At 41.1% G+C, this 23,012-nt stretch overlaps 1 protein-coding gene across 1 annotated transcript in view; it reads left to right on the top strand.

The window, feature by feature from the left end:
- SPTBN5 (spectrin beta, non-erythrocytic 5) overlaps positions 1–23,012 on the top strand; it is a 107,542-nt gene that overhangs the window by 2,143 nt on the left and 82,387 nt on the right. The window contains exons 2-20 of the mRNA XM_068398214.1: positions 499–666; positions 1,958–2,077; positions 2,893–3,050; positions 3,930–4,158; positions 7,819–8,450; positions 9,446–9,584; positions 10,991–11,223; positions 11,668–11,821; positions 12,730–12,930; positions 13,502–13,708; positions 14,881–15,072; positions 15,789–15,941; positions 16,480–16,610; positions 17,872–18,123; positions 18,801–19,088; positions 19,731–19,977; positions 20,833–20,972; positions 21,965–22,064; positions 22,767–22,937. Of these exons, the coding sequence (XP_068254315.1) occupies positions 499–666; positions 1,958–2,077; positions 2,893–3,050; positions 3,930–4,158; positions 7,819–8,450; positions 9,446–9,584; positions 10,991–11,223; positions 11,668–11,821; positions 12,730–12,930; positions 13,502–13,708; positions 14,881–15,072; positions 15,789–15,941; positions 16,480–16,610; positions 17,872–18,123; positions 18,801–19,088; positions 19,731–19,977; positions 20,833–20,972; positions 21,965–22,064; positions 22,767–22,937 (3,915 nt within the window). The remainder of the gene's footprint in view (positions 1–498; positions 667–1,957; positions 2,078–2,892; positions 3,051–3,929; positions 4,159–7,818; positions 8,451–9,445; positions 9,585–10,990; positions 11,224–11,667; positions 11,822–12,729; positions 12,931–13,501; positions 13,709–14,880; positions 15,073–15,788; positions 15,942–16,479; positions 16,611–17,871; positions 18,124–18,800; positions 19,089–19,730; positions 19,978–20,832; positions 20,973–21,964; positions 22,065–22,766; positions 22,938–23,012) is intronic.

Genomic DNA, 23,012 nt, shown 5'->3' with positions numbered 1-23,012 from the left:
GTGTGAGACTGGCTAAAAATACGGAGACTTTGGGTGGTAGTACAGGTCTAAGCAGGATGTAACAGACCTTGTTGAGACTATGGAGAAAAAAATGAGTCATTGAATGGGATTATCAACTCAATTTTTAAATGAAATGCATTGCTCAGAATAAAAAGTTGAAAAGATTAATTTGAATTTAAATAAAAAATGTCAGCACTTCCAACATGCTTGCTTTTGAAAATGCTGATTTTTGAAATGTTTTTCAAAATCTCCTGCTTTTTCCTTTATTTGCCAGTTTAGGGTTTTTTTTTTTACTTCAGCCTACTTTCATAAATAATGTCAGCCCTCATGCAAATCCATTTTTTGTGAATTAAGATTCATCACTTTTCACATATATGCACTGACGTACGAAGACTCAGTGAAACAGCAAGAATGTGTTGTTTGTTTAGTATGAGAAGTAGAGGGTTCTGAGGGCCAAATGTTCAGCCAGAGTCTGTATCGTTTGACTGGGCTTTGCAGGTAAAGATTGAGATAGAAGATATTTACACAGACTTGAAGGACGGCATAGCTCTCATGCAACTCCTGGAGCTTCTCTCTGGAGAAACTTTGCCCAGACCGAACCAGGGAAAGATGAGAGTGCATTTTCTAGAGAACAACAGCAAAGCCATCACATTTCTGAAATCCAAGGTAAGTTAATATTGATATTAGAAATCACAATAGTTTATGTATGTCAGTAATTATAGTATTATGTTCATTATGAATTCCCCCTCTAAAACACAATAAGATATTCTTTGAAGACAGGCCAGGGGTTTTATTAAAAGAAAAAAAAACAAAACAGATTTTAATTTCTTTGTTATTTGACTACCTTGACTTATAAACAGCTAATGTTCCCCCAAAACAAATCATACCTAAATGAAAATGTACTGCATTTCTATATCTTTCTAGATGTTATGTTTTCACAGATGTTGTGGGAGAGCAAACATCATTAGGCAAAGGTGAAGCTACCTGGTATAAAAATGGAGATTTTTAGAGCTCTGATTCTAACAGTTTCAACAAGTCATTGCAGTGGTTTTATTTATTCCAGTTGTGCATCCTCATTTCAGCTACAAGTTAGTATGTCATCTATTTTCTTTTTCAAGCAAACAATTTATTGTAGACCTCTCTGGAAAATCATCACACAAAACTCTGTGCTATGAATTCCAAAGGAGCAGAGGGGTTTCATAGCAGTAGACATGGGCAAGTATATAATGTCTGAATTTTTGCTAGTTGCAAACCAAATGCAATACAGCACAGGGCGACAGCTGACACATGCCTGCTAAGGGTACACACCATGTAAGGCCCAGTGGTATGTGCACATCCAGGCTCTGCCAGCTGGACCAGCCAACCATCACTTGTGACATGCACTTGTCACATGAGTCCAGCCTCCAAAGAGGGGATCGTGCACATAGCATGAGCCAGTATAGCATGCTCAGACTTCTTGAAAAGGTATCGCCTGTATAAGCTACAAATCTGCTTGCTGCTCGAGTAATAGTGAAAAAGGTAGCCATGGCTTTTTAGTAGGATGTTTGTACTGTTTGGTAAGCCCAAGAACTGTATGCTGACTAGTTGGCTGGAGACCAGACAGAAGAGGTGGTCTCTGAGTTTGCCCTGCCATCACTCCTTTGGAGGAAAGGAGCACTGAATTGTGTTTCTTTCCTCTCCTTAACCACCAGTTTTCAAAACCCTTATAGGAACTTTAAATCTTTGAGACCACTGCCCCTTTGCCAGGCTTTTGCAGAAACTCATCCTTGGCATATGTGAGAGCTAGAGTGTGAAATGGGAGCTCAAAGGTATATAGACAAATGAAGAGATCATGTAAAACCTGTTTCCTTAAGAAAATAGCCTGAACACCCTCTTCAATAACAGCTTGTTACACAGATATCTCCTTCAGAGAGCTGGACAGGAGTACTTCTATGCTGAATGGGCATTGGTTTATTAGCAGGTACAAGTAAAAGTGATTGGTCCTGAGAATATCGTTGATGGTGACAGAACCTTAATCCTGGGACTTATCTGGATCATTATACTTCGATTTCAGATTTCATCTATCAAACTTGATAAGGTAAAACAGCGTCTTTGTCTTTTTGACCGATTAGAGTATTTCAGAGACTTTGTAGAGTTTCAGGCCAGCAAGGACCATTTTGATGATGTTTCCCACCCATTTTGATCATGAAGGTCTTATATTATTATCCAGTTACTCAGCCAGCAGTTCCTAAAAGCAATTGAATCCATTTCATAGTTTCTCAAAGAGACAGGAAACAGTAACTTGGAGATAGATAGGATATTCATGTTCCTCACTCTCTTCCACAAACTTTTTCCTGTTTTTCACTCCAGAAATAATTTCTCTGTTGACAGCTTTCTCTAGATTTGAACTGCATTCTTCTCCTTTGCTCTTTCTCTGAAGAAAAGTGTTCTTGTTCTTTTTAAAATTATTTAACATGTACTCTAAGTACAAGAAAGATAAGATCCTATGAAGGTATTATGAAATCAAAGTTAATAGTTTCTAACAATAGACCTGGATACATTATATTTTGTTTCTGAGTTCTAGTTCACAGCTAAGGAAGCAAATTGAGCTTTGCTTTCCACTTGATTTCTACAAACCTTGCAGAAGAGAAACATTTTAAAACTTTCTAACAGCTGCATGTTATAATTTCTGAGATCATTCAATTAACTTTTACTTTAATAGAAAACTTCCACTTTCATGTTAAATCATTCTACCTTCATGGCAGATACAGTCTGCAAGTCATGACTTTGAGGGGATTTGTGAATAGGACAGAAGTAATACAAAGAGGTCTTTGGGAACATAAGCATAAACCCACTGATGCTACTTCCATGTATTGTTCACACTGATTTTTCTTTTCCTGGCTCTCTTCACAGGAAGAATTTGGAGGCAGAGCTGATGTTCTATTTGCCAATGAAGCCTTACTACTCTGGTGTCAGCATAAAACTGCCAGCTATTCCAATGTGAATGTGAAGGACTTCTCCAAAAGCTGGAGTGATGGACTGGCCTTCAACGCACTCATACATGCTCACAGGTAAAATCTGATGCATCAGTTCAGGAGGAGTTGCTCATTGTTGTTTCTAGCTCTGGCACAAGTTGTTCCAGGGTCTGAATTACAAGTATTTGTCAAGAAACTGTAAAATTCTCCCTTTGCCCTTTCTCACTGAAGACTGTCCTTTCTTAAGTGGATATCCTCTCTCTGAGGAAGGACCAAAAACACCTGCTTGGTAGTTCCTTTTGTTGGGCGTAAAATAGAATTTCCAAGGGAATATCACACATCTGAGCAATGCTGCCCACTATTTGGTCTTAGCCCCTCAGTCATATTCCCATTGCTCTTTTTCAAAACTTATTATTTTAGAGACTGGTTTTATTGTATGAACTTTGTGAGCATGTATACCTTCTGGTTCAATTGTAGCAGAGTAAGCAACCTCTCAGTTTCTTTCTTGCTCCCTTCTCTGGCCCTTTGAAAAAGTGTGAAGAAAACAGCCCAAGGCAGGAGAGAGAAACCACTTGGGAGAACCTTGGACATTTCTTGTCCCATTAACAGTTCTGCTGCATCTTCTGGAAGGATACTACAGTGGGATCCTGTAACTTCCCCATCTGGGAGTCACCTCCCTTTTCAGAATTGCCTCTCTAGTGCGCTTTGGTTTTCACCCATCAGTGAAGAGGAGAAATAAGTGAAGGGCAGATATTTGCTGGGAGTGGTACCTTAATTTCATAAGGAACAATTCTCTTCCTGTTATGTAGGCAAGGGGCGATGCTCTTGAATGAAGCTAAGGGTCAGACAGGGTAATTTCAGTGTTAATGTCACATTCCTTAGTCTAATAAACAGTTTATGGTTTATGAACTGAAAGAACTTATGACAAATATAAATCTTTCTTCCCCTCCACACCCTGTTCTTCTCCTTGTCCAGGCCTGATCTTATCCACTATAGCTCACTGCGGCAGGACCAGCCCATCAAAAACCTGAACAATGCCTTCGATGTTGCTGAGAAAGAGCTAGGAATCAGCAAACTGCTTGATGCTGAGGATGTGGCAGTACCCTACCCAGATGAGAGATCCATCATGACTTATGTGTCACTCTATTACCACTACTTCTCCAGGCTGAGACAAGGACAGACAATACAAAAGCGACTTACCAAAGTGAGTGCATTGCTATCTTCAGAAGTTAAATGCGTAAAGCTAAATTTCTGTTGGAAACGGGGTTTTTTTTTTGCAGGCTCAACTTCAGGATCACTTGAACTGAATCAAATGGCAGAGCCATTTGAAAGACCTTTTATCGCCACTTGAATCTTGAGAGGTGTCTGTAGACTCTCTGATCTCTAAAGGGGATTGCATTTATCTCACTGAAAATGAATCCCTTTTTGACCTCACATTTCTGTTTGAGAACTGATGTGGCTCGAAGGCAGCTTGAGGCATACAGATCTCATTAATCTTGGGAGGATTACTGCTATGCAAAAGCAGACCTAGTCAACAATTTTCTGATTTAATAGGAAAAATGATCTCTTATTCTATGAGATTACTTTGGATTTTTATTTCTTGTGAAAATCCTCCTCCTTTCTTTCTAACTAACTCCTTAGTCAGATACAAAATATTAAAAAAGAAAAAAAAAAGGGACATGAAAAATGAGGGAGTGCAAAAGAAGGGGAAACACTCCTAGGGGAAAAAAACCTTGAAGCTAAAAAAGTTTTGTTTTTGGTTTCCACATACATTTTGTCTCACATATGATCATGAGTTATATTAAAAACTACTTGCATCCTGTTGATGGAAGACTGAAGTAATTTTGTGGTTGTTCCACTGAAGACCACTTTCCTTAGAGAGAATTTCTTTTCTACCTTCAGAATAACCTATTCTGGTTTTGTCAAAAATACAAAACAAATAGCCCGCAGAAAACCTACACACCCAGGGTGGGTCCTACATGAACATCTGGACTCGGAGAACTGCCTGTGCAGTTGAGTGGGGGAATATATTGCTTAATGGGAGGCACAAAAATCCAAACTAAGACTTCCCTGGTGGTGACAAGGTGAAAAGCTTTTGTAAAGCAGGGTTTGCTCAGCCAACAAGCTGGTCTGGGACAAGAACAAGATGATCCTAAAACACGTATCAGTAACAGTGATATTCTCTGAAGAGAAGTGTTAGATGAGAGCAGAACTTGGAATTTGGTCAAACAAAGACTGAGCATCAGTGAGGAGAGTGGGCAGTAGGACCCGACTGGTCTACACATGAGTCTCTGGATTTTGGCCAGGAGACATTATTTTTCTTTTGATAAACCTGAAATAGGCCTTGAGTCACCAAGCATGTGTTAGAGGAACTATAAGCATCAAATAAGCCGTAACTTCTGTATTATAGGAAAAAACAGGAAGACTATTTCTTACTCTGCCCTTTTTCAGTTCTTGTTGTGCTCCATTGTTTTTTCCATTTCATATAGGTATATTTAGTCTTTCTTTTCTCTCTCTCTTTCCACTTCACAGAGTCACAGAATGGTTAAGGGTTGGAAGGGATCTCTGGAGATCATCTAGTCCAACCCCCTGCCAAAGCAGGTTCACCTAGAGCATGTTGCACAGGGTCGCGTCCAGGCGGGTTTTGAATATCTCCAGAGAAGGAGACTCCACAACCTCCCTGGGCAGCCTGTTCCAGTGCTCTGCCACCCTCAAAGTAAAGAAGTTCCTCCTCATATTCAGATGGAACTTCCCATGTTTCAGCTTGTGCCCATTACCCTTGTCCTGTCACTGGGCACCACTGAAAAAAGTCTGTCCCCCTCCTCTTGACACCCACCCCTAAGGTATTTATAAGTGTTGATAAGATCCCCTCTCAGTCTTCTCTTCTCCAAGCTGAACAGACCCAGCTCTCTCAGCCTCTCCTCATAAGAGAGATGCTCCAGTCCTCTGATCATCTTTGTAGCCCTTCGCTGGACTCTCTCCAGTAATTTCTTATCTTTCTTGAACTGGGGGCCCAGAACTGGACACAGTACTCCAGATGTGGCCTCACCAGGTCTGTGTAGAGGGGCAGGATAACCTCCCTTGACCTGTTGGCCACACTCTTCCTAATGCACCCCAGGATACCATTGGCCTTCCTGGCCACAAGAGCACTTTGCTGGCTCATGGTGAACTTGTCCACCAGAACACCCAGGTCCTTCTCTGCAGAGCTGCTCTCCAGTAGATCAGCCTCCAATCTGTACTGGTGCATGGGGTTATTCCTCCCAAGGTGCAGGACTCTACACTTGCCTTTGTTGAACTTCATGAGGTTCCTCTCCACCCAGCTCTCCAGCCTGTCCAGGTCTCGCAGAATGGCAGCACAACCTTCTGGTGTACCTGCTTCTTTTTCTCTCTTTGCCTCCTTCCCTTTTTTTTAGCCTGTCTCTAATATTGCATTCCTGTCTTCCTGCATTTCTGACACACACAAACATTCAGAAGGAGAATGAAACGTATGTTAATCTCTTCATGTCCTTAGTTGCCTCAAATAGGCAGCTCTGAATTTACTAATAGGATTGTGGGGTGAAGCCTGAGTATGTCAACAAAGCCTTTGAGTTCAGGCTAAGTGTGTGACCAGGATGGCAGAGAGAATCAGCCCGGGGAGGTAAATCTCCTTTCCCCCTCCCATGTGAGGTGACCATGCATTTGCTAGGATCTTTCAGCGAGAACTGGGTATGATGGCAGAAAATACAGAAGGGAGGCCTGATGTCACGGGCTGCTTTTCCTGCACTAAAGGTTGGTGCTGTTTTACTCCTCTTCCAACACTGTGACACTTATTCATTGCAGAGTGCGCTTTCTGGTAGGTAAAAGCAGATTACCACTTGCAGGGACTGGGTCTTTGCTCAGTGCCATCTCCCTTACTAATCTGCCCGTTTGGAGCAGGCAGTCTCAGAGGAAGGATAGAGACAGACAACATTGTTCAGCATTAAACCTGATGTCTGCAGGAGGGTTTCTAAGTTAGGGTGAGGAAAAAATACAATATAAAGTAAAAAAGCAAAGATGGAAAAAATGTAAAATTGAAATAAAGGATGATTTTATTCTAATACTTTTTATTTTAGTATGGATTTCTTTCTAAATGTTTGCTCCAGTGTTTACCTGAACTTGAAACAAAGGCAGGTCAGACCACAAATGAAACAGATAAATGTCCTGGACTTGGAAAATGAGTATTGAATCAGAGTTAACATCCTTACCAAACCCCTGCTTGGCTACGAGGCATTCTCTAGTAATTTATATAAAGAAAAACAGCTCCAACAGAAGAGACTGAGAAGGGGCTGTTTGACCACAGTCTGCTATGGGCATGTGAGAGAACCAGGATCTTGTCAGATGGTCTCCTACAGCCTAAGGTGGTAAGCTAAGAGGGTGTAATTGCATATTAGATGGGATAGAATTGTTTTGCTTTTAGGAATGAGAATGAAAAACAAATCTGTTTTTTTCCATTGTGAAACAAAAAATCTGAACCCTCAGTTTGGGATTCTTGCTTTCTAGTCAGCCCACATAGGAATTGCTAACAGTCTCTCTCTAATGACATGCATGCTGTTTATTCCAAAATTAACCTTTTCTTAAACAAAAACCGAAATGAGACATTAAGTAATATTTATTTATCTGCACTTTATGGAAGGTTGTTCTAGGATTTCACCTGACCTCAGATGTGATACCTATCAACACACAAAAATGTGATGACTGTGACAACCTGCTTGTTAAATACTATTTTCCTGACACATATTCAAGTATTTGAATCCTAAGCTTGGCTTATGAAGGTGTTGTTTTCTGTTCACCCACCTTGCTTCATTCTGCTTCTTATGTGGCCTGTAACTTCATATTCCCATTACAGATCGTGTTCTTCCTGAAGGAGATAGATGACTTGAAGCTTCTATATGAGCAGATAGTCTCTGACCTCCTGAAATGGATTAAACAGAAGGTGATGGAACTGGATGACCATCATTTCCCCAACTCTCTTCAGGAAATGTGGCTGCTCATGGCCAACTTCAAGACCTTCCGCACTGTGGAGAAACCCCCCAAATATCAAGAGAAGGGCATGATTGAAGCTCATCTCTTCAACATCAGGACCAAGCAGAGAGCCAACAACCAACGGCCATACTTGCCCCCAGAGGGAAAGATGCTGCAGGACGTGGAAAAGCACTGGATTATCCTGGAAAAGGCAGAGCACAACCGAGGGAAAGCACTGCAAAAGGGGATGCTGAGGCTAGAAAGGCTGGAACAGCTAGCCCAGAGGTTCCTGAAGAAGGCAGCCCTGCGTGAGTCCTACTTGGAAGACATGAGGAAAGTGATTGGGAAGCAGGACTTCTGGCCAGAGAGCGCAGACAGGATGGAGGCTGCCAGTAAGAAGCTGGAAGCCATTGTGGCAGATGCACTCCCCAGGAGGGAACGCTTCACAGCTTTGAACGAAATGGCCACAGTCATCAGCCAGGAGAACTATCATGGCAAAGATCAAATCATGAAGAAGTGAGTGATGGTCGTGAGACTGTGTCATGGTGGAGGTTGAAATTAGTTGAAATTCTGTGGTGTGGTGGAAGAAAATTAATTGTAGCTATGAATTGTAGCTCTGCTCCTCATGAGTAGAACTGGCAGGAATTTCTTCTACCTGTCAAGAGTTCCAGCAGATGAGACAAATGCTTAATCATCTTTAAATTTTTAATTTTTTTCTTGAATGATCAAACCCTCAGATTGATTTCTGGTGAAAATTAGTTTTAAGATGTTTTCATTATATATGAAAATACTTCTTCTGCCAAAAATCTTGTCTTCCATCAAAAATGCTTAGAGAGATACTTTTTTTTTTTTTTTTTTCCCAAATCAACACATTTCTTTTTCAGTGTGTAGTTTGGGGAGATACAGATGAGTTAAGGCACAAAGTCTTCTCATATTGACTCCAGTTTGGAGCAAATCTTGAAAAATCATGACTTCTCTGATTATCAATATAGCCTGATTTGGGAACGGCTAAGAATGTTGTACAAATAACTTCTCTTGTGGTATTTCAATGCTTTTCTAAGTTCAGACAAAATCAGAAACGTATGGGAAAACTAAGAAAAACAATTATAAAAGAGTAAATCAATGAGATCGGATTGTGACTCATTATATGGTTTAGATTAATTTTTTACTTTAAGCAGCCATTTAAAGATGACGTCTTTTTTCCAAGCCTTTCCATTGTATCAGATGAAAGCAATGTGGGAAGTCAGGTATGAGGATCCATAAAAAAACAATGTCTAAATTTAAAAAGTCAATGACAGTTTATGTGCTAGTCCAAATTCCTCCCCGTGATCACACTGATTAGATAACAACATTGCTTTGACCTGTTTTGTGTTCACGGCCTGTCCTCTTGCACTACGGACAAGAGTTGTGTGTGTTCATTTAGCTCCTCTAAAGCTACAAGCACTGAGAATCTCCTAGTGCTGCCCAAAGTCTTTGGTCCAAATTGGTCATTTCTCTCTCTTCCTTTGTAGGCAAAACAGCATTTCAAAGCAATGGCAGGATCTTCTGGATCAGCTGCAGAAACGACAACACTCCCTGGGTACCATGCAGGAAATTCTGGGCCTCGTGAGGGACATCGATGCCATTACAGAGGAGCTGAAAGAGCTGCAGGTACTGAGCCCTCTCCACCGACACACAACTCGCATTGCTACCAGTGTGTGTCCCTAAAAAAGTCCCCGTGTTCCAGGGGCTGCCTAGTCTATCAGCTATGGAAAAAATACACCATTTTTACTTAGATGCCTAACTGTGCATTTCAGTTCATCAGTGCAAGTAACTACATGAGAAAAAACAGACTTTGCTACAGGGGCTCTCCCTAATCAGAAAGCCAGAATGGTATTACAGGGAGTGCACTACGGGTTCAAGTTATGTAGTAAAATAAAGATGGGAAATAATCTCACCTAAATTTAGATGTGTAAAAGCAAAAGTGGAATAAAACAGCCTCATCTTCCCATTCCACGTAATTCTTCTGAGTTAGCTTTTGAAATATCTCCAGTGATTATGCAGGTGGAGACTAGCTCAGGCATATGTCTGGCTTTCAGGTATCTAAACTTGTGAGAGAGAAAAGTTCCACTGTAAATGCACAGTGATTGCTTTTAGCAAGAATTTCCAAGTGTTACCAGAGTGTCAGAGCCCTAAGGCTTCTCTTTAGCATAGCAAATAACTGGTTTTATATTGATTTTGTAATGTCAGGAAGTATATATACATCCTTTAGTCTTGCCTTGTCTTATTTAAAGACAGAAAAAACCTTATGACTAAGGGTTGCCTTGTTGTTATGACTACGGGTTGCCTAAGTTGAAAGAGTCAACAGACATATATGAAGTTGTGAGTTTCAAATTAAAGAGCTATCGTAAGTTATTAATCTTTCTGTCCTAGTGTTAGTAAGCAAAGAACACCTAATGGTAATTATGTTCTTGGAACCATGATAGCCTGAGGATATAGGAGAAGATTGGTAAGGAAAGATAACGTCCTACAGTAGGATTGATAATTGTATCCATTGATAAAATTAGAAAAAGGACAGACTTTTAAGCACTTGGTACCTTCATCAGCCACCAGTTAAATACTATGAGGTACTTATTTTCATTATTTAGGTAGCAAAGGCAAGTAAGTTCCTCAAACAAAAAACATTGCAGTCAAAACATGCCATAAAATGGGATATTGTAGAATTCTCCAAATAGAGACTACAGATGGGTGTATAGCAAAGGGTTATTCCTTGCTCCCACAGATTCTGAGACCTTGAGTGCTTAATCAATAGAAATAACTTATGTGTGAAAACAGATGCTTATTTGAAGAGACCATTACTTGCACTGCGGTAGGTAGAAACTCTGGATTGTTGCCATTAGCTCGTGTAATTGAAAGAAAAGTGTGATTCCTCTAATTAGGCAGCTTCACCTAGCTGACATAATTATTTTACATTTAGAAGCTATAAGAGTCAACAGGAACCTGTCAACTGATTTCTTTGTACTGAGCCCCAGGATGCACTCTCTGCTAATGCCTTTTGTTTGTCACTTCGTTTGCAGGTGCTAGTGAATTCGCATGACTGTGGGAAGCAGCTCCTGGAAGTAGTAGATTTGCTGCAGAAGCACAACTTGATTGACTCGCAGATCTCTTCCTATGATGATAGATTGACACACATCACCCAGAGGACAGCAGAAATCAGCAAGGACAGCACAGTTAAACCAGGATTGCTTTATGCGAAAGTTCAGATGCTTCGTCAGCTGTATCAGAACCTTATAGCTGTGAGCAAGTCACGGTAGGGCTGTGCTTATAGCTATGTTCTTCCTGATTAGGATGGCCAATTACTCCCTTAATCAGATGACACAGCTTCACAGCATTTGAAATTTTTCATTTCTCCATTTATAATGACATAAAACAAGCAACTTCAGTGTCTTGATTGCAGCTGACTGAAAGAGATCACTTGCTTTCATAGATGAAGAATAGCTTCATTCTTAGCATTTATTATGACTTGCTTTATGTGAAGTCTCAGCAGCATGTGATTATCTCCTCATCTCCTAGAAGAAGAGGGAAATGTAATTTTGTTTCCTTTTTTGTCTTCCATGAATAAACTAATCTATGACAAAGAGGAGTTAAAGGCATTCAAATTTTGGATTTTCTAAGTTCTTCTTTGGTTATGCTACCATTGTCTCCATGGGATCTTAATTCTAACTGAGATACATTGTTTGTTTCTTTGCCTCAGAAAATCTCAGCTAGAAGACGCTTTGAAGCTTTTTGAATTCTTCCGTGACTGCAAAGAGGAAGAATCGTGGATCTCTGAGAAATGGAAGCTAGCAAGAATGACAACATTAGGGAAAGTTGTCAGCCAGATTACAGCCTCTATTCAGAAGAACAAGGTATCTTACTTTGCTGGTGGTGCCTTGTCTTTTTATTATAGCAAGATTTTAGAACATCCGTGTCCTTCAGTTTAGTCAGTGCAGCACTTACATGAAAGCTGTCAAACCACTCTATCATCTCAAGTGTCATGACTAGTGTTTGGAATTTTTAAAAAAAATGTATAGGGTAGGGATTTTTCCCCAAGAGGGGAAGGAAAGGGTAGAGAAGGAATATGCTTTACACTGGATTAGAAGTGTGTATTCTAGTGAAGACACTGGACTCTGTATTAGCTCACTTCAGATGGGAGGAAAAAAAGGTTGCCTGTTTTTGTTTTTCCCACCCACCTTTCCTGGCCAAGAGAGATGTGGAGAAAGAAAGAGGTGGTGAAAATAAGACAGATATCACCAGGCAGGATGGATAACACAGTGTGAGCTTACAACTCTGTTACCACTTTCCCTAAGAGCTTGCTGTGGGCTAATATCAAAAGTTTAGCTATATGAGCTACTACCTTCTTATGGCAAAGAATCACTGTGAACAAGTGAAGAGACCTGTGGACTTGAGAACTTGAGTGACAGAACTGAAACAGGAGCCTCTTCTGTAATTTTAATATACATTTGTGTGCATCTGTTTGTGTATTTATTGCTTCTGGAAGGCATAAAACAGCTGAATTGGTGGACGACAAACAAGTATCTCCTTCAGAGAAGACTGCATAACAAAATTCACATCAAAGGCAAAAAGCAGGACAGTAACTTGTGTGTGGGGAGCCAAGGGACAATCATCTCAGGGCTCAGGGAAAAGTTATAGGCATGGAAAAGACACAGGGCTCTCAGAAACGTTATGTATTACAGTAGCAGAGAATAGGACCCCCTTTTCCCTCTCAGCTGGTGGGGAGTGGGTTGTGCTGATGTGTCTCCTATACTTCTGCTAGGCTCTGGAAGCGGAGTGCAATTCCCACAGGGCTGTATGTGCAGATGTGATGAGGAGGGGCTGGGAACTGAGCCAGAAGAACCCTGCGCGCCAGGAGGACATTCTAAGGCAGACAGATAACCTCCAGAAGTTGTGGCAGCAGCTCCAAGATGAGGTGGCTGATCGCAAAAGCCGCCTGCAGGCAGCAGCTCTCATCAAACAGGTAAACAGGGTTCTGCTGTGGTGTGTGGTATGGGGTACGTGGATGTGGTTCAGTTCAGTCCCATGCCCCTGCATGCAGGGCAACAGTGGCAGGAAGCCTTCAGGTGTCAGTCTTCAAAAAGATCTCCAGCAGCAAAGCCTCAATCCTCCTGCAAGCCAGCAAGGCAGGAGATTTGAGCAGCTGGGCGATGCTCTAAGTTAAAAGTGCTAATGGAATAGTGCTCACATAATATGTGCTGCCTGCCAACGTCATACATTGTCAGTTCCTTTCACCACTGCTATTAATCACCGTAAAGTTTTAGTTAGTTAGGGAGTTTTTAAAGAGTTATGTAGGCAATCCTTGAATCTATTTACTCATTGTGATTCTGTGAATTATCTGTGCTTGATGTGATCACAAAATACATCACGGATTTAGAGCTACCTTATTCATAGCTTTCACAACACCTGGACATAACCTTGTAGCTACAGACCTAATGGCGTTTCTGCCTTGTTCATTATTTTCAAAAGAAGAAGCAGCTGGATATGACACTTTCAGAATGAAACCAAGTGTTTTCTTCCCTGTATTCCTTCAGTACTTTGCTGACATTGATGAAGCAAATTCATGGTTGCGAGAAAGGCAGCCCCTTCTGACCAGCAAGGACTATGGGAAAGATGAATCAAGCGCTGAAGCGCTGTTGCATCGTCACCTGCGCCTAGAGAAGGAGATTGCAGCCTACTCCTCTGAGATGAGGCGCCTGAAAGAGCAGGCTGACATTGCAGCAGAGCAAGCTCCAGCTGCGGTAAGTAGATGAGGGGTTGTGTCACATTTTGTTGAAGAATGTAAATTAAATGTTTTTTAATTATGTAAGATATTTTAATTTTGCCAGAAAAGAATATTCCAAATGACCTAAACAAGAGCATTTTTTTAATTCAGAAGAAATTTTTAATCAGAATTGAGGCAAATTTTTAGATGACAAAGAAGTTCATTGGCCACTCATAGCCCACCTAGTTAGTGTTCTGTGAAATGCTAGAAATATGCTTATCTATATTAGTTCCCTCTACTGGTCCTCACAAATACCTTCTCGCTCTTTATTCTAATAACGTTATTCATTTCAATCAGCTTTAAAAAGCAGACATTTAATCTAAACATCTTTGCAAATTCCTTCTGCATCCTAATGTAGTGATGAACCATCCCACAGCTCCAGGAGCAATTCATACCATCCCAGGATGGATGTTTAAGGCACATGGGATGTAGTAAACCTCTGCAGTTGCCCCTCTTTTTCGCTGACTAGAAAAGGAACTTTTGACTGAGATCAGCTCATTTGACAACAGAAATCAAGGGAGATGAATGATGCATTTCATAGCTTGCCTCTTTCAGACTTCTATGATCACTCAATGTTTAGCCAAACCAGTTTCAGAGGTACGAGCACCACTCTGAGTCTTTCCTTTACCTCATCATTCCAACTTTAATTTTTATTAGAACAAAAATTGTATTGCTTTGTTATTAAACATGAAAAAGTATGTGCCAAGATGGTATCAATGTGCAAATAGAAGCATTTATTCACTAGGGCACTGACAGGCTATGAAACCGGAAATGTTCAGGTCCTAAAACATCACCACAAATAGAACTGTGAGCACAGTCAATTCCTTGGTTTGTTGGCAATTTTAAAATTTAAAAAAAAATACCCACCTTGATATGGACACAAAATGAGAATTTTTACTGAATCAATGCATTTTAAAATGAGCTAAATGAAACCTCTTCTTTAAACAAAACTAAAATGTTTTCCAGTTATTTGGTTCATTCTTTCAGAACAAAACAAAGGAAACAGATTCAAGCAAATACTGGAAATGTTTCATTTAAGGGTCAGTATGCTGTGATTTGAACTAGCAAGTCCAAATTTTCCTTCCATGTGAGATTTTTATCCAAATCAGAAATATTCATCCATTGATTCTGTTAAATTTTGCTTAACAGATGGTGAAGACAGAAGCCTCAAGTGACTTAAATCAAAAGATAACTAAGCTACCATTCAGTCAAACCTGGGCAACATCTGAAACTGCATTCTCTGGAACTTCCAGTCCAGATGTTCATTTTCTTCCAGACAACATCTGGAAGACCCAAGATGAAATAGATTCACTTTACGAAAATCTACAGAGCATGGCTGAGGTATAGTATCCCCTCCAGTGCTTTGTGTCTTGCAAAAATAATCAAATCCAAAGCAATGCGAAATGAGGTTAAGTGCCATGCTGGCTTCTGCTTTTTAGTTTAATAATGTGCCTCAATCCTGTGAAGTCCTGTGGGATTTCAAGGCTTGAGATTATTGTTGAAGTTTTTTATCAAAACACATTTTATACTAGCAAACTTCCCTTTTACCTTCTAGTCTTTTTACTATATGAAGAATGGATTCTTTTGTGTAATCTTTTTCCTAATGTTTGCTTGCCGCAGCTACTAAATCTTTGGGCTGTCTTACCTGATACCAGAAGAAACCAAACAACCACAATCCGCATTCTCCATTTATTACTTTTCACTCCCACCTAGCACAATCCTGCCTTAAAGACCAACAAGAACATGTTATGTGGGACTTTTACATATTCCTGAAATTGCTGAAGTAAATCTTCAGTCAGCAGCAGCAAGCAGCACAGCAGCCTTGCTGCCTGTCAGGGGCTGAGCATGCTACAACTTCTCTTATGCTTTTAAACTACTGTTGCTCTGGGAAGAAGTATTGTGATCTTAAGGTAACATGTTCTGTTCTCTTTTGGCAGTGTCTGGCAAAACTACTAAGCTATCATCTGTATATTGTAGTTTAAATGCAAGGATCTTTTTTTTTCTTCAAACGGCAAGGAGTTATTACAGCAATACATAAGTCTTCATCTGTTTTACAGGACAGAAAAAAGGCTCTGGAGGAGATGATTGGATATTACCGCTTCTGTAGCTCTTGCGAAGAATTTCAGTCATGGATGAAAGATAAAGAGAACATTTTTCGGACTCTTCAGCCTCAAGCAGACAATGTGGAGGTCATGCAGCAGAAATATCAGGTATCCTTCTTCCCTGCTCACAGATGACACCTTTTAAATCAGATTGAGCTTGGGACAATAGATAAAGTTGAGAAATTAAGTTTTGAGAATCTCTTCATTCATTTCAACTTATGGAGTCGTGCATAGATCAGATATTTCTTCCATATAAACTATACCAAGCTTATTGAAAGTGATGTAATTATGTCCCTTTAACTTCTCCTGTGGATGTGGTATCCTGTACAAATATCATGTTACAAAACGTCTCTTCTTGTGATCTTATGCCACTTGAAGAAAAATGTCAGATGATGAAAAAAATCCTGCAGTGCATTTGCATCCCAGTGGAGTGAGACAAGTGCATAGGTGTAGCGTGCACACCAGGGGAGGTCAGGAGGGCTGGAGGGGAACTACATGCACAGGTGTGTATGGTGTCAGCAGGCAGGTAAATGGAGAAGCCAACTGTGAAAGTGGGAGATGAGTGGATATGACGGATTATTGAGAATCGTGTCCATAGAAATGGAAAAACCTCAAGTTCTGCATTCTTGTCTTGTTCCTATTTTAGAGTTTTTTAATGGAACTGGCTGCAGGCAAAGGCCAGCTGGGAGATATTGAAAACTTAGCTGTTAAATATGGAAAGATCAGTCCCAGCAAATACACTGAGATCCAGATTTGGTTGGAAGAGACCAACAGCAGGTAAAAGTGCTACTGATAAAACAGAGGATTGTCTCATGGGGGCAACTGGAGAGCTGACCTTTCATGCCCGATCTAGACTACACTGAGAGAATACCTGTCTGATAGATGTTTAACTCCCAGAATTGGCCTGAGGGGAGGTTTTCATGTGTGGCTGGGGTTTGCTGCATTCAGGTGTGGCTGTCGCCACCAGACAGGGACTGGGCAGAGGGGCAGGGGCTGCTCCCTGGGGCCTGGGCTGGGCCTCGCAGCCGGGGCCTGTTCCACTGCCCGAGCCAGGGAGCAGGGCAGGCGGGGGGCACAAACCATAGTCCCCACGGCCCGACTAGTCTGTGTTGAGGGGTCAGGGCTGCGGCCTGACCAGGAAGCCCATTTTTGGTGTGAAGCTTGGGCCTGGACCAGACTGTCAGGGAGCAGCGAGAGCTGTGTGCTCCCTTTAGGATGGGGAGCCGGCATGGGCAGAGGGGCCTCAGCATGCAGGGCCAGTGCCACAGGAAGGTGAGCAGGGCAGGCCTGGGATGGCAGCCAGGGCCCGAGGTGAGTCCCAGTCCTCAGAGCTGCCTGGCAGCCTGTCCCCACTGTCACCAGAGAGAAGAGGGCAGCACTCAGCTGCACTGGCTCTAGGCTGGTCCTGAGCCTGGGATCATGCCTCCACGACTGGAGGGTGCTTCTAGGCCCCTGACACTGAGATGTTTAAAAACTGCAGCAGTTCATGTGTGTGTGTGTGTGTGTGTGTGTTAAAGCACAACATGAATCCATCCACAGGTGACAGTCATGGATTCAGAGCACTTCTGTCTGTATTGCACTGCAGCAGATGATTTGGTTACTTAAACATCAGGGTGAGGGTGCCCTTCACAAATATTGAAAGGAACTTCAAACTCTGTTTGACTTCACCAAGTATCTTTAGTACCTGTTCTGTATGTACTCCTGGTTCCATGTCACCCAGCCAAACTGAGAGGCACAGACGGGTCCTGATTTTGAGCCCTGTTGTTTATTGGCATTGTGTCCAGTGTGTTCTGGTCACCTGAGCAGGGTCCTCTTGCTTAAGATGGCACTGAATGAACTTTGAGGTTGTGGGGGAGTGGTAATGTTCACCAGCTCAGCCCACTTAAGTCCTGATGAAATCTTTATACAATACTTTTTCTGAATAGAAAAAGGATTTAGCTCATGTATAACTATAAATTGAATCTGCTCTCTAGGCAAAGGCAAGTTTTGCGGTAGTGGTCGGGGCTGGATGCAAGTAATCATGTTATCTCTCTCCAAGGTGGGAACGCATGGAAACTTTAAAGGAAGAGAAGGGTTCTGAACTGATTGGTGTGGCTGATGTGAGGACGTTTCTCCAGGACTGTCAGAGCATAGGAGTACTACTGCAAGACAAGATGGTCCAACTCAGGGATCTGGAACCAGGGAACTCATCTGCCGGCCTGGAGTCAGACAAGCGCAAACTGTCTACAGTTGAGAGAGAGGTCCTGGTGATAGAGAGGAAAATCGAATACTTGAGGAGTGTTGCAAAATCGTAAGGAATCTGCTCTTTGTTTCCATATTCTTTGCTAGTTCTCTAAGATCATGTTGTAAATTATGGTTATGAAGAGAATTAGCAGCTTGTGAAGTTTCTCTTGAAGTTTCTCTTTCTAGCAACCTGAAGAACTGACTTGCCTGCTGGATTGAGATCATCTTTCTTGAGTATGGCTGGATGATTGGTGAAGTAATTGCTTTCAGACTTTGCCGTTTTAGGAGGATAAATACCACAGGATTGTTTGAGGCTCTAACAAATTATCTCTACTAATGGGAGTTACTTCCACGTTTTGAACTAGTTATCATTTAGGTCCTGAAAGAAGGTAATTGGGGAAACAAGGATGAAGGAAGAAAGATAGCAGAGAATTGTGCACAGGGGTTTGAATTTGAAAATGAATTTAAAGTTTTTTACTTCTTCAAGTTTTCTGTACATTCACAATGGGAATGAATCATTGAACCACACCAGTGTTACCAGAGTCTTTCACAGTGGTGCACTTTCTGCCATACGCCATATTCACACCAATATTTCTTGCCAGTGTGGAGCATTTGTTGCCTTAGCTGACTTCCTTTTCAATGGAAGTGTAAATATCCAAATCCATTCCTTTTACAGAGTATTGGTTCAACCTCTAAATGCCTGAAGTGTTCATCCAATTGAACGTATTTTATTTTCTCTTGTAGGATTAAGGACACCAACCCTGCAGAGAGCAGGGCCATCACTGAGCAGGTGGAGAACATGGAGAGGCTTCTGGAAAAGCTCAAGCTGGAGACCCAAAAGAAGTGGGACATTCTGCAGCGGGCCCAAAATCAACAGTCCTTCCTGCAAGACAGCCGCAGGCTACTACTGTGGGCAGAAGGCATTCGGGAGAAACTCAGCAGTGAAGAAGTGGGTGTGGACGTGGCTTCTGCAGAGCAATTGGTGAAGGAACATCAGGACCTGCTGAAAGAAATTAGATCTCGGAAAGAAAGGTAGAGAGATTCTGTCAGGGTGGGCAGAGTGGGGTGATATGACAACAGTACTGTGAAGATGAAACATGTCTGTTGTGAACATAAATTGTGTATGAAAGTGATGCTGAGAGTTTATTCAAATGCTGTTGAAACTTAGTGTCAAAAGGAGACTGCAGAACACAAAATCCAGTTACCTTTTGCATACTTATCCTGGTGACTGATGGAGAGGGAAGGAGGAGCTATATGTTTGGAGTAGTATTCCACAAGCTCTTCTGACACTCAGATAGTGCCATCTGCACTAGGTCCCCCAGTCCTTCCCTTCTCAGGCCTTATGCTTCCAGTTGCCATCATCTTCAGTTCTCCTGCAGTGTTATGAAGTTCCAGATACTGAGTTGGCCTTCCTCCCCCTTTTAATGGGAAAGCCTTCTTATATGGGCTTCTAATCCAAAAGCAGAAATCTCACCTACTGCCTCCAGCATGTATCCCTAAGCAAATAACCAGCTGCACTTTGTAGTGCACAACCATGGCTAGCAGGAAAAGAGTGAAAGGGAGGGAGGGAAGCTTAATGTCTAGGCACTGCCAAGTGAGCAAAATGCTGTGATGAAAGAGAATTCTTATTTCCTCATGCAGTGAGGTCTAACTTTTCTTTTTGACTCTGGGAAGATTTGTGCAGCTGGAAGAGCTAGGGCGCAAAGTAATCCACAAGCAACCCAGTAACAGCAGAACTGTAGATGTCCACCAGTCCATGCAGAGGCTTGCCGAGGAGAACAAAGAGCTGGAGAAACTCTGGGAACAGCGACAGAAAAAGCTGCAGGATGGCCTGGAATTGCAGAAGTTCAATAGGGAGGGAGACCGTATCAATGCAGCCCTCTCTGGCCATGAGGCCTTTCTCCGGGGGGATGACCTTGGGGTATGTACAGCAGCTGAATTTGTTTTCTCCTACATCGTCTCCCCATCCAGGGAGTAGCAACAATTTTCTTAATTAGATCAGTTCCCTCATTCTTATGGCATTTTAATACTTGGAAACTAGACTTTCAGGTTCTTATTAATGTTCTTAACTTCTTACTCATCTTAATGAGAACAAAACTCATTGTCTCTTAAAAAAAAATTTTATAACAGCTAGAGTTGTGATTTATTGCTATGTTTGTACATATCAGATGGTTTATATACAATTGACTCATTAGTTTGGTGGCTAACCATTAAAAAAAGAGGTTTCAGCTTGAACATAATATTTTTTTTGGTGAAGTAAAAACCTGACTTTAAAAAAACAAGGCTTTTTCTTTTCATTGGGTATTTTAAGAACATTAAAGCAAATGATAGGAAAAAACAAATGCATGCAATATTCACAAGATCAGTGAAGGAGGAGTTTGTGGTATCTCACCATCTTTTATATTTTCAGCTGAAACTGAAACTTTGATACTTTTGGATCAACTAAGCGGAATAAAGTTTTACTCAGTTACATCATTTCATATTGCACATACCTAGATGTGCCAGAGTGCTGGTATAAATTCAAAATGCAGATTTTCTTAAAAGGTGAAAATGGAAGCATAATGGAAACATAAACCAGAAGAACCAGAGATGATACAAACCTAAACACCTGCTGCTTGTTTGTAGCCCTGTACACCCTTAGGCACATGAAAAATGTACACTAAATCTCCTACCTGAAAGACATGGGGGAAAATGAAGTCCAAAATTTTTTTTTGTTGCTACAGAAACAATGTATGACCAAGAAAAAACTTGATCGAATTTCCTTTCTTAAATGCAGGACCACGTAGATGCTGTTCGAAGCCTGATGAAGCAACATCAGGAATTTGAACAACTGCTGGTGGTGCTGAAGAGACGAGTTGAAGCACTTAATGAAAACGGTGTGAACCTAACAGAGAGCAGGCACTTTGCATCTCATGTGTGAGTCCAAACCCCTTCCTTTTTTATTTAGCTTTAACAAATGATCAAGTGTGATTAGGGTGAGACGAAAAACTTTCTCTGAGCCAGGATTTAGTTGACCTCCAAGCTGTGATATGCTGGATAAGGGGACATAAAAGGGATTTTTTTCAGAAAAATACAGACTTCCTGTGCTTTCAGGACAAATAAGCAAAATGCTTTAGGTTAAAAGTGGCATTTGACAGAATGCTAGAATAATTCACCTTGTATCATAAATTACATGTAGTGTTAAAACTTCTTTCATGTAAACTCATTAAATGCCTACATAAACCAAATTTTTCCTTCACTGATTGGTATCACATATTAGTATTAGTGTTTGCTGTTAAAAAGTTAGAGAAGACTTCACGAGGAAATAACTCATCAGGAGCAGCTCCTTCATGTTTTTCTTGAAGCTGAACTGTTATCTGTAATTCCTTTACTGTGCTAGAGCCACTGTGATCTAGTAAGGGGACCTCTGCATAAACAAGAATTAGAAATATAGGATCAGAATGGACCTCTTGGGTCAAAAAGACCATGTTCTTGTGATCACAAGTGATAATGTCTTGAAAATTCCCTCCACAAATTTATAAAACTGCTCTTAAAATCGGATTCCTTGCCAGCACTACTGCCATTAGAAGGCCTTTCCAGAGCCTCACTGCACTTACATCACAGAGAAAATTAGTAGTTAAGGTGGAATATTTGGGAAAGAGAAAGGTCTGGGTGTTTTAGTCAAACACACGTGACTGCAACTCATTAATGTAACACAGTCATACAAAAGGAATATCCAGAGCAGCTGGCAAGCAATAGCTGCTTTCCAGATGAGCTGAGCATGGTCATGGGACAGGGCCGTATATCCCTTTGTCCTATCAACAGAGGTGTTGAACTAGATTCCATTTATATCATAGTCATGACTACAGTATAACCAAGGGGAACCAATATGACTAGTACTGCATTGGACTTCCTGTTTTTCTTCGTAGTATTGAAGAGAGAATGGTCGCTCTACGGCGAAGGTGGGAGCGGTTGATACAAAGCAATGCCGAGAGAAAAGAGAGGTTGTTGGATTCCTTACATCTGCAGGTAAAAGGACTGATACTGCAGATTTGGTCAAGCATGTGTGAAGTAATTTTACCCCTTGTCTTAATATGGGACAAATCTCAAACTGCTGAGCATTTCTGCTGCAGCTTACTTTCTCTTTGGCTATGAGACAGAGAATTTCACTTTCCAGGGAGCAGGTGATGCATTGGTAATAAATCTTACATAGCCATAGCCGTAGCAAAATGCCAAAACAAAAATGGAGATATTGAATGAAAAACATCAACATAATATTTTGTCTACTGGATAAGTTTATTCTGCTCATTACTTATTATTGTTCTGGACCTTAATAATTTGGCAGTTACTTACAGTAACTGTACTTTTGGCACCAAATTTAGCTTCCAGTGCTGAGATACAAAGTTATACTGGAGGATTGGACCGCTTATTGTTAAAATAGTCTATCAAAAATGCGAACTTTCACTGACAATTAAAGGCAACAGATTAGTAAACGTGGTAAAAAATGGACTAAGAGATATTACTCTGAGGGCTTAAAAAGTCGTCAATGATTCAAGATCATACCTCTTCTATTAAGAGTGTTGACTATGTAGAACAACTTCTACATGAAAATATATCACATTTCCTAACTGCTAGGAAAAATATCAGGGCTTGATCCTAACAGCAAAGATGCACTGCAAACCGACACAGAATCAGAAGTTAAATCAAGTTAATCCTTTTTGTTTCTGTAAGGAGTTTAATCGTGATGCTGCTGAGCTTTTGATATGGATGGAAGAGAAGTACAAGATTGCATCAGATGAATCCTATCGTGATCCAACAAATGTTCTACGCAAACTGAAGTGGCATGAGGCTGCTGAGAAAGAAATGATGGCTAATGAGGAACACTTTGCAACACTGATAAAGGTGAAGGCAGTTTTGGAGCTGTCTTCCATCTTGTCCCAAACTTCATAGATGCTGATCTGCTCAAAAAAATGATGT

Source organism: Nyctibius grandis, chromosome 4 (genome assembly GCF_013368605.1).
Source record: "Nyctibius grandis isolate bNycGra1 chromosome 4, bNycGra1.pri, whole genome shotgun sequence".
Classification (NCBI taxonomy): Eukaryota; Metazoa; Chordata; class Aves; order Nyctibiiformes; family Nyctibiidae; genus Nyctibius; species Nyctibius grandis.
Note: the sequence above shows the minus strand (reverse complement) of the source record. Positions and strands in the feature narration are given on the sequence as shown.